At 34.4% G+C, this 12,500-nt stretch overlaps 1 protein-coding gene across 1 annotated transcript in view; it reads right to left on the reverse strand.

The window, feature by feature from the left end:
- septin8a (septin 8a) overlaps positions 1-12,087 on the reverse strand; it is a 37,574-nt gene extending 25,487 nt beyond the window's left edge. Inside the window, exon 1 of the mRNA XM_056445703.1 lies at positions 11,966-12,087. Coding sequence (XP_056301678.1) covers positions 11,966-11,995 — 30 coding nt within the window. The 5' untranslated portion in view covers positions 11,996-12,087. The remainder of the gene's footprint in view (positions 1-11,965) is intronic.
- Positions 12,088-12,500: the final 413 nt, after the last annotated feature.

Consider the following 12,500-nt stretch of genomic DNA (forward strand, 5'->3'; position numbering starts at 1 on the left):
AGAGAGAGAATCAGCCCATCTGAAAACACTTCCCTCACTGCTAACACCATCACATTCCTCCTCAGGATGCAAACAATATTATGAATGATGAGCTCGTCACAATCGTCCATTTGATTACGATCAAACTTTAACAGAATTTGCTCTCAAGCTTTAAAACTGATGATTTTGGTGGTAAGTAGCTTATAGATATCCTTAGAACTAACATACTGATACTAACATCTAAAATACTTTATTTTAATTTCACTGGACTTTTAAATTATATTAAGGCACACAAATCTTAATACCCTGGGTTCCCTTTAAAACCAAGCTCAGAATCTAATATATGCATTTTGAGAATCGATTTCTCACCACAGCTTTATAAAACCGTCTTCATTTACTCAGTTTGGAAACAATACAAAATGTAAACATTGTGCTTTAAATCAATACTTTCTCATGATGCGGTTATTCATATGTCTGTCTGCATCCCCTGTAAATGTATTACACTTATATAAATTATGAAAAAGTATTAACTCAAACTATGTATTTTTATGACATCAGGAAATAAACAACAGAACATAATATGAGACAATAGACTTTATTTTGTCCATACTATGTCCAGTTGAAGTCAGAATTATTAGCCCCCCTGTATATTTTTCTCTATTTCTGTTTAACAAGCAAAGATTTTTTAACAGAAATAATGTCCAGTATAGAATATGTGGTCATGCTGTAGTGGAAACAGAATGACTATTGTGTCTGACTCCATCATGAGCTTGGTGGACTGCATCCATACATCTCTGCAATGACTCAATCATGATTAATAAAGTCATCTGGAATGGCAAAGAAGCCTTCTTGCAGGACTCCAGAGTCCATCAAGACTCTTTTGATTCATCTTCAATGTCTCCTCCATCTTATCCCAGGCATGCTCAATAATGTCCATGTCTGGTGACTGGGCTGGCCAATCCTGGAGCACCTTGACCTTCTTAGCTTTCAGGATCTTTGATGTGGAGGCTGAAGTATGAGGAGCGCTCTCCAGCACAAATGTCTTGATACCTCAGGCTGTTGATGTTGAAATCCACTCTGCAGATCTCTCGCACGCCCCCATACTGAATGTAACCCCAAACCATGATTTTTCCTTCACCAAACTTGACTGATTTCTGTCAGGATCTTGGCTCCATGCGGGTTCCAGTAGGTCTTCTGCAGGATCGGTGATGATTAGGATGCAGTTCAACAAATGATTGATCTGAAAAATCCACCTTTCCAAATGATCAACTAGAAGTTATTATTTATTGCTCTTATAACTTTGCCAGATAATGTACTGCGGAAAATTCCTTGCTCTGTTAAACATTTAGCAAACATTTAAAAGAAAATTTACAAGAGGGCCGAATAATACTGACTTCAACTGTATATATATATATATATATATATATATATATATATATTATATATATATATAATATATATATATATATATATATATATATATATATATATATATATATATATATATCATCATATTGCACATCCTCTTTTCAGGTGAATGCTTTCATTAGACACCAGAGGGCTAACAAGAAAGCACATCATTTAAAACTGCAGCTCTGTGGGGAGCAATGACGCTTTCCAAAACACAATCCATAATGGAGTTCAGCACAACACAGCTTGTTGAAGGCAGATGGGCACTCCGAATGACAGTGGAGAACAGCCAAACTGGGACGGCTCCATTTTCACCCCCTACATACACCTGAGTTTATGTGTGTGCCCATTCCAGCAAACCGAACCGACAACAAGCCTCATCGGAAATGTTGCTGGCATCCCATCTGATATGGCAGGAGGAGGGGCCGACATGAACAAGAATGCAGATGGTCTAGATTTGAGCTCAGCGTGACATCTGTGCAAGACCCACAAGCAGACTGAGCTTTATCTGCTTTTTCTATTGGAGATCTTCATGCATGTACACACCGTCTACCTGCCATTCCTTGCATGCATTCTTAAAAGTCCCATGTAGTGTTGTCACAATACTGGAATTCGGTATCAATCGATACTGAGATTTTAAAAACGTCCATTTCCCGCTAACATTTGAGCGAGTTCTCAAACAGCGCTGATTTGCTATTGTGTTCACATGCTCAACAGAAATGACTGTGATTGGCCCTGAAGATCATCAGTTAACTGAACTCGCCGCTGTTTATGGAGTGTAAACACAGATACAGGGACACTGGGGCGTTTTAAAGTCACGCCGTTAAGCTGGCATACAAGCGATCTGCTGACGAATTGCGGCTTTAAAATGCTCAACACTGAATCTCAAGGATGATCTGTGGTTACAATCAGTAAACAGCGGTGAGTTCGATGAACTGATGACCTTCACAGCCAATCACAGTCATTTCTGTTGAGCATGTCAACACAATGGCAAATCAACGCAGTTTAAGGACGTGCTCAATGGGGCTCAAATGATAGCGGGAAATGGACACTTTTAAAATTTCAGTACTGGTTAATACCGAATTCAATTTTTTCTAATTATTAATTGAATTGGGGTGACGCAGTGGCGCAGTAGGTAGTGCTGTCACCTCACAGCAAGAAGGTAGCTGGTTCGAGCCTCGGCTGGGTCAGTTGGCGTTTCTGTGTGTAGTTTGCATGTTCTCCCTGCGTTTGGATGGGTTTCCTCCAGGTGCTCCGGTTTCCCCCACAGTCCAAAGACATGCGGTACAGGTGAATTGGATAGGCTAAATTGTCCGTAGTGTATGAGTGTGAGGGAGTGTGTATGGATGTTTCCCAGAGATGGGTTACGGCTGGAAGGGCATCCGCTGCGTAAATAACATGTGCTGGATAAGTTGGAGGTTCATTCCTCTGTGGCGACCCTGGATTAATAAAGGGACTTAGCCAAAAAGAAAATGAATTAATTAGTTAATTGAAATTAATTTACACTCGGTTAAGCCAAGGCTGGTTTATACTTCACCGGCCACTTTGCGGCCACATCTGATCTCTGGCAAAGACTATAGAATACACAAGACAAGTCACTTGTATATTTTTGAATGGGGAAAAGTGTAACGGTCAATATGGTGAATAAAGCCCCTCCCACTAGCACAGGAGCCAATCATTGATTGATACATGGCGAATAAAGCCCGCATTCTAGTACAGCAGCCAATCATCGATCGCTATAGACTGACAATACTCCAGGGGAGGGGCTCGGACCAGACGTGAGTTTCTGCAGATTTTGTGTAATTCAAACGTTTAGAAATGAAACTAAAGAGACGATTGTTGTTTACTTTTATAGGTGACTCCTAATATGAAACTCAATCGTAAGCTTGGCAAGCAGTTTTGGAGAATTTGATGTTTCCCGATTCTGACAGAATGCCCGAGCATACTACCCGAGAGGTGTTTCAAAGATGGCCGCCAAGTGAAACGACTTGCCTTAAAGGGACTTTGTCTCTGGTCAAGTAGGAGGATTGACCCATTCTTGAGCCCTTTGCAGTACTATATTGACGACGATTGGCCATCAGATGTCATTTTTCCATTATATTAAAATTATTATTTACATTAAAATATTTGTTACAGATGATGCAAGAAACGCACTGTCTAAAATATTAATTACAGGGTATGCAAGAGTTATTTTATTTAGAACAGATCCTGCAAATTTTCTTCTTTTAATGTGAAAAAACACTGAAAATAATTTACTTTGTTCCCAAAAGTTCAAGTTATTTCACTTTCACTAAAAGTTTGTTTTAGGTAATGTGCGTTTTATTTCAGTTGTTCAACGTTGATGCTCAATAAATAATCATAGTTAATCGATAATGTGTTTACATCAATTAATTTAAAATCAACTAATGCACCCTTCAGTCAACAATCTCTCACTTGTAATATGTGAGCATATTTACTGTACAAAACGTATCAGTGTACTACGAATTAAAAATAAATTAAATAAATAAAGTGATCATTCATTAAATATAATCGAGTTAAAATGTTTAATTAATGGAGATTTTGATTTTAGGCCAAAATCGCCCAGTTCTAAAACAAACTTTATTTAATGTGTTCCAGTAAACATGTGGAACAGTAAAGCATTTACCACTTTGTAATGTTGTCGTTCCTTTTCACAACACTTCAGAGAGACTGAAGACACCAAGTGATGAAGAGTTTCACGTGTAATTTTATCCCATTCTTCCTGTAAACAATTTATAAGGTGAGCAACAGTACGGGGTCTTCATTGTCGCATTTTGCACTTCAAAATGCGCCACACATTCTCAATTGGAGACAGGTCGGGACTGCAGGCAGGCCATATTTTGACGTATTTGATGGCTCCTAAAGGACTAGACCTTACTTGGATGCTGCTTTTGTACCAAATCATAATTACAATCACCTGTAGACATCATTATTTAACCAATTTACCTGATTACTAGCCCTCAAAGGCTCTTGTCGCAACTTTTTTTGGAGTGTGTCACAGGTCTGAATGACATGAAAGGATGTAAATTTACGAATTTAAATTAAGTTTACCGCGCAAAACATGAAATTATTTGTTCATATTGTCTGCTATCAAATACAAGTCAAAGTACATTTGGAAATCCCTATTTTTTTTATTTGCAGTTTTCACACCTTCCCGACTTTTTCTGATTTGAGGTTGTAAATGGATCGATTTTTTTTCCACGTCACCTCATACTTCAGTTGACAAATCAAATGCTTTCTAGTATCTGACCTTCTTCTCATTGGTTTTTCATCTGAAGCGCTTCAGCTCAACCACTCCTACTGGCAAAACTATGATTAACAAAACGCTATTGGCTGCTTTTGTAAAGGGGAGGAGCTACTCTATGTCCCACCCTTTCTTTAAGTTTCAGTTAAGATTACGTCAAACATCAAATAAAAAAATTGAACTTCCCGAGACCTTTAAACTTGATGTCTAAATAGACAGGTGTCAAGTTGACAATACTTATAAATAAGCATGAGAAAACTCACACCATTAATGTCACAGCCTGGAAGTCTTGGTCACAAACAGGGCGTTTCATTTGTCGACTCTTGTTATATGTATGTGTGTATTAATGTCAGTGGTTATGTGCAGGACACTGAAGATGAACAGGATGTTGACTCATGCTGAAACTCATATAGCTGTATTTAACAGTAACTACATTAGCCCTGCCCTGAAACTAGAGCATGATACAATAAATTCAATTAATGTTAGACAGGACTGTCTTGTTTTAGTCCAGCGCTTAGAGGAACTAAACTGACACTATAATAAAGTGACGTGCAATGTTACATCTACTGCTAAAAGAGATTTAGTTTACGCTTATAGCTAGACGTTTAAAGAGAGTGGACTTATTGGGTGCATCTCAATGACTACTCAATGTCTACACGCTAAAATACATCAGATATACAAGTAGTAAAAACAGGATTATCAGGTTTTGGCTGATTTGGCTAACCCTTACTTTAAAAATGGTAAATAACATTTTAAAAGGGACAAATATCAGCCTAAAATGAACATTTCTTTTAATTTTAGGATTTTTTTTCCTTCCGTTGAACTGAAAACAAGAAGAATGTTGGAGAAAAAAAAAACAGCCATTGACCTCTGTAGTGTTTTTGAATGAGTTTAAGCTATTCAGGCAGAAGAAATGTTAGCATTTGTAGCTTTAAGAAAGATTAATTTAGCATTTAATTTATTTATAAAATGAGGATTACGCAGTTTTAACTTCTGTTTAATTATTAAATCTCTGCACCTAATTACTGATAACATTCTTCAAAATATCTTGTTTTCTGTTCTGCAGAAGAAAGAAATTCGTTGATTTATAACCATTAAGAGAGAGGAAATGGTGAGGAAATTAAAATTTTTGCGTGAACTACCCCTTAACAACCCAGACTACAGCAGGCTTGATTATTTTAGGAACAGACCAAACAATATTAAGTACATGTTTACAGTATAAACATGAGGTTATTGGGTCACATTTTGATTCATAGCTTCAGTGAGGATTTGGATGCAAAAGAGTAAAACGCTGAATATGCTAAATATACGAGCGAGTATGTAAGTATATAGCTTCAACAATAGTAGATCCCATTTTTATTTAAAGCAGGTGTTGTTGATTGAGATTAGCCCAAACACAGCAAGCAGACATTGAAAATCCTTACAGTGCGAATCATTCAAGCTAAAAGATATATGGACAATATATAGGAGCAATTCAACACAGGTATGATTTGGAGAGAAACTGAAGTTAAATTAGACTACAGTGTTTTTGAGTGAGTGTAAACCATTCAGGCAGAAAAAAAAAATGTTGGCATTTGTAGATTTAAGAAAAATTAATAGCATTTCATTTATTTATTTAATAAAGATTGTGCAGTTTTAATTTCTGTTTAATTATTAAATTTTGCACCTGGATACTGATCAACTCTTCAGAAAACCATAAAGCATTGTTTATTTTTTTTGTATCTTAGCTATATTCTACATGTTTACAATTGGTTTATTATATTTAATGCAAATGCAATGCTCAATCAATCTAAAATTATGACTTTTTTCCAATTAGAGCTATATTCATAACGTTATCTATCTATCTATCTATCTATCTATCTATCTATCTATCTATCTATCTATCTATCTATCTATCTATCTATCTATCTATCTATCATCCAAAAGGAAAGTTTGTTTTGACAGTGTGTGTATTATATGTATTAGATGCGAGATAGAAACAACAATTTTGTAATATAGATATTTACATTTATAAATAATTTGTATCATATACACATATATTTTACATATACATTTATATATACATTTATATATATATATATATATATATATATATATATATATATATATATATATATATATATATATATATATATATATATATATATATATATATATATATATATATATATACACATACATATATATATATACATACATATACATATATATGTATATATATATATATATATATATATATATATATATATATATACACACATACATATACATTTATATGTATATATATATATATGTATATATATATATATATATATATATATATATATATATATATATATATATACACATACATATACATTTATATGTATATATATATGTATATATATATATATATATATATATATATATATACACACATACATATACACATGCATGTATGTATATATACATGTACATAATAAATATCCACAATACACACACATATATGTCAAAACAATAAATAAATCACAGAAAACTATTGCAATGTCAGCAAGGCGTTATGAAGATGACAGCCTGAGCTTACAAGGAAACAACTATTTTAGGTTTTGTCAGAAAAGCGGCTTATTGGTACAGATTCATACAATATTATTTGTATAAATATATACCATTTTTAAAAGGATGTGGGCTTCCAAACCCCACACTGAAAATTATGGGGAAATAGTACTTAAATGTACAAACAAGATTGTAAAAATGACTAAGAATAAATCACTAATTCAAAATGTTAGGAATTGCAGTGATAAAACTATTTTTTCTGAATAAAAAGATGTTGTCAGCCAGTAAACACTGGATTTCAGGTATTGTGGGTGGGTATAGTAAAGTAAATATGCTGTTATAGTAAAGACTAAAGAGGTTGACCAATGACCAACCATTCATCCATTCCAATCTTATAGGTGTAAATGAGATTTTAGAGCTACACCAACAATTTTACAGGACATACAACCCTTCTATGGGATTTTTTAGGCTTGATGACCCATTAAATTTCACTAAAAAAAGTCACTGGAACAATATGAGGGCATGTAAATGACATGAATGAAATTTTTGGGTAAACTATCCCTTAAAGCTTGGTCCATGTAATTAGAATTAACATTGACCCTCCACAGCTCAATGCAGTTGATCAATATGGCAGCTAAAACCACACGAACCTCTAAGCAAAAGGCATTGACTATAAAAGCACGCTTGCATTTCATTCAGCCTGACACAGTGAACGCCAGGCTTCAAACTTTCAAAGTCTAAACGTGACTTATTAAAGCAGCACACCATTTAATGATCTATAGCCTGCCCTATAAAGCATGAACAGCTAATCCTCCTCTAACTCAAACTAGTTTCCCTCAAATCCAGAAGGCTTCATCAAACTAAGGAATGGGAAAAAAATTCCCAAAGCATTTCTCAGGAATCCATGCTGCATAAATGAAGGCACTATACTCGCGACACAGCTACGTCAGAGAAGATGCTGAAACTTTAGATGTAAGTGTATAGTTTTAGAATAGTTAGATAAATAAAATGTATCGCATTTATCAATATGCTTTGTCAAGCTTTTGTTATAAAGTAAGTCACACCAGCCTGATCTCGCAAAGAAACCATTTTACGTTTTGTCAGTTTAGTGGCTAATTCGTACGAGTTCAGTCTTACAAGAACGAACTATTTTTAAAAAGAGGCGTGGCACCCAACCAAACCCCACCCCTACATCCAATCGTCATTGAGGGAGAAGCAATTCGTACTAAATTGTACGAATGAGATCATCCCAATTCACACAAATTAGCCACTAAATCAGAAAGTTACAAATTTCCATGAGATAGCGTTGGTCACACATACACTAAAGGCATTCGGGCAGGTTTTGTACATGAAATGAACAAACGACGAATGAAACTTGCAGCTTCTTGTGATTTCGTGACAAGATAAAGATTTTGTTTGTAAACAAGTCCTACATTTTAGATTTGTTTACTTGCGTTTCTATTATTTAATTAACATTGTTTTGTTTTTCTGAGTGTGTGATTTTATAGGTTAATTTGATTTTCTTATTCAGTGTATTGTTTGCTAAACATGCACTTGGAAAACTACATCGTATCTAACGTAGACTAACCATGTTCCGTACACAATGACGTTCTACATAGATTACCTTTTAACTCCAATCTATGAATAAATACTCATGAATGCTGTTTTTTACACTACAAAAAACCTTGTAATAAACTTCCAGTACATTTTCTGTTATTTTACAGACTCTCTATATATTATTTCAAACTAAAATGTCAATAAAAGTCACCTTGTGACTACTGTAGAGTTAAATTTTCAACATTAAAAGTCGACAGAGCAGAAATCAATGTTCCATTGTGCAATTCACAACCGTAAATAAACAGAAAACACTTGTAAATCACAAAATACAGAAACTGATGATTAACAGATATTTTACAGTGTATATAAACATGCATTTACATAACAGCAAATAACAATGCTACAGGATTAACCGTCAATTTTCAAAATCGCGATAATCCATCAGGCAAAAATGCAATTTCGATAATTATTTTCCATATTAACGATAACAATATATATTTCAATATAAGTTGTTAATGCTTCCAGATTCAAGAGTATCCTAAAATGACTGAAGCCACATTAATTAGAGGATCCATAAATGCCATATTTTCAGCCGATAAACCATCGGTGGCAAACAATTCTGTACTTCTGTTCTCTAATACCAATACACTTCTAGATGCCCATCGTTGCACGTTTCTGCTGTGTGATTGGCTCTTAGATCAATATAGAGTAAAAAGCTCAGAGCTAATCATTGTTGTTGACATAAATGTTACCATTTATCGGCTCAGCCTACTACTTACAATCATAAAATTTACCGTAGTTTTTTATACCGTCAATAATGAAAACACTAGTGCACAGTAAAACTAAATAATAATGCAGGGTTCCACACAATTCCTTCATGTTGTGCCAACATAAATCAATTAAGTTAACTTAATTTTTGCAACAAATATAAGTGGATTGAACATAAAACAATTATGTTGTGCAAAAAAAGTTTAAGAATTGTGTCGTTTCAACTCATTATTAATAAGTAGTTTTTGAGTGTGTTTAGATCTGCTTGATGTCCCACATAGACTCTTCAAAAGGCAGGGCAGCACAGTCTTTCTGGTCAAGCTTGTTGACCAAGGAAGTCATGCTTAAAGACATTAAGTAAGATCAAGGAAGTTAAGAAGCCTGCTGAGGAGAACAGCAGAATCAGATTACCAGCATTTAAAACACCCTTTATTTAAAAACACACTGAAATCTGGATTCTCGTTATCTTATCCCTCTTCATGCAATCATCCTAATTCTCAACTACACCAAATATCAGTATTTTGGTCACACTTATCTGTGATCTCAGACTGAGAATTGAGGTAAAGTTGGTTTGTATTCGCACATTCGTTCAGTGACAACTTGTGACACACTCCCTATATTGTACTTTGAATATTCGGTCTGAAATCACATGCAAGTATGACTTGAAACTTTGAAAGCAACATTGGCACTATTTATTTGACTCTAAACAATGTACTTTGATAGTCATTGGCTGCTAATATGATTTATGATGATAGAATTTATTTTCTGAAATCATATTATTAAAAAGAAAGTCTGAATGTGTATAAATAAAACCTACTTTACCTCAATAGACTCAGAAGCCTCATGTTGGCCCCAAATTTTACTAAACATAGCATGGATGAAGGCAGCTCTTCATAGCACACATATATGTGATGCTAACCCACAAAACCTGTATTAAGTTGCACATGTATATTTATAGAAATTGGTAATAAATAGATTATATGGGTCAAAATTATTCTTTTATGCCAAAAATCTAAGTAAAGACCATGTTTCATGAAGATATTTTGTAAATTTCCTATTTTAATTATATCAAAACTCAACTTTTGATTAGTAATATGCATTACCAAGCACTTAAAACTTAGTTTTACATTCAAACATTTGGATTTTCTCCTTATTAATATAATTTCAGTAAGTATTGTTTGCGAATTCTAAATAGAGAAATCTTATTAGCAGCCAATAACTATCAAAGTACAACATTGTACAATCAAATAAATAGTGCTAATGTTGTTTTCAAGTCATGCTTACAAGCAGTTTCAGACCTTATATTCAAAGTACCATGGTAAACAATATAGAGAGCGTTTCAGAAGTAGTCACTGAATGAATGTGGGAATTATACAACCAACTATGCCTCAATCTAGTTTGCTCAGCTTTAATGGTGAATTTCTCTGTATTTTGATTTATTTTAAACTTCAGATTGCAGATTTTCCAATAGTTGTATCTCAGCTAAATATGGATATTTGATGACTGGTTTTGTGGTTCAGGGTCACATACAGTATCGCTATTCTAGTGATGTTCAAAGGGGATTTGGAGAGTAAAACACTAAAAATGTCAAAGCAAAGTGATAAATGAGTCATTTCAGAGGCTACCATGTGCTGCAAATCTGAATACTACTGAAATACTCCAATAGTAAAACACAATGTGTAGTGTGCGACAGTAAATAAGAGATGTTCACAACAAACAACATGCAATAAAGTCGTGAGACATTACTGTAAACTCAGAATAAACTCAGAGAGACAAAAACGAATCTGACCTGATGTGTAATACACATAATAAAGCAGTAAATAAACAGAACCAATGTGCTAAATATAAAGCTAACTTTACCTCAATCTAGTTTGATCAACTTTAAAGATGATAGTTGTATCTCAGCCAAATATTCCAAAGTATTCATCAGAAAAACAAATATATTTACACAGCTTTCAGGTGATGCGTGTATAGATATCTCTCAATTTCCAAAAAAAATGGATTTCTGATGACTGTTTTTTGTGGTTGAGGGACACATCTCCATTCTAGTGATGTTTCAAAAGGAGTTTGGAGAGTAGAACACTAAAAATGTCCAAACATAATGATAAATCTGTATACTACTGAAATACTCCCATAGTAAAACCCAATGTGTAGTGTACGACAGTAAATAAGATATGTTCACAACAAACAACATGCATATAAGCCATTAAACATTAAGTAAACTCAGAATAAACTCAGAAAGACAAAAACACAGCTGATCTGATGTGTAATACACATAATAAAGCAGTAAATAAACAGTGTGCTGCTCAATGAAGAGAGTCTGCTGGGCTAACGTAAACCTGAGTAACGTAACGTAGCGCTCGTGCTGCTCTTAATTCATTACACACACACAAACCTACGGACGTTTATGTGAAAACGGCTTTCCGGAAGGGAGAACTGAGTTAAAATGGTACTCACAGAAAATATGTCCACATCCGTGGCCGCCATGATGAGGAATGTATGTGTTTTTATAAGGCGAAAGGGAGCTGCCTTCGTCTCACTCACCGTCCACACATACACACACTCGCTCACTGTGGCTGGAGAATTTGCGAACGTTACTATGGTGAGGGCCTTGGTCTTTAATATTAATTACGCAGCGTGGAATTCTGCACCTGATTGGCCGTAAGGCAGAACGTTTCCTAATCATGAATATTAATTAGGCAACCTGATTGGTTCAGCTTGACGCGTCAGTATTAATATTCATAATACGACAGTTCGTCGTACTAGCATTCGTAATTGCGTGAACGCTCTGAATATGGCTTCTTCCTGGAAACTCCCACTGGGTTTAAGGAATGTTTTTTTTTCTCAAGACGTAACAATCTTGTTAATGAAAAAAAATATGTAAGTTTAAATATTAATGATTTGATTTAATGCTCGTGATTTGATTTAATGAGGTAAACATACGTGAAAATGCCCTCACGTGGTTAGTACAAGCATTGTGTATTTATTATTA

This window comes from Danio aesculapii, chromosome 21 (assembly GCF_903798145.1).
Source record: "Danio aesculapii chromosome 21, fDanAes4.1, whole genome shotgun sequence".
Lineage (NCBI taxonomy): Eukaryota > Metazoa > Chordata > Actinopteri > Cypriniformes > Danionidae > Danio > Danio aesculapii.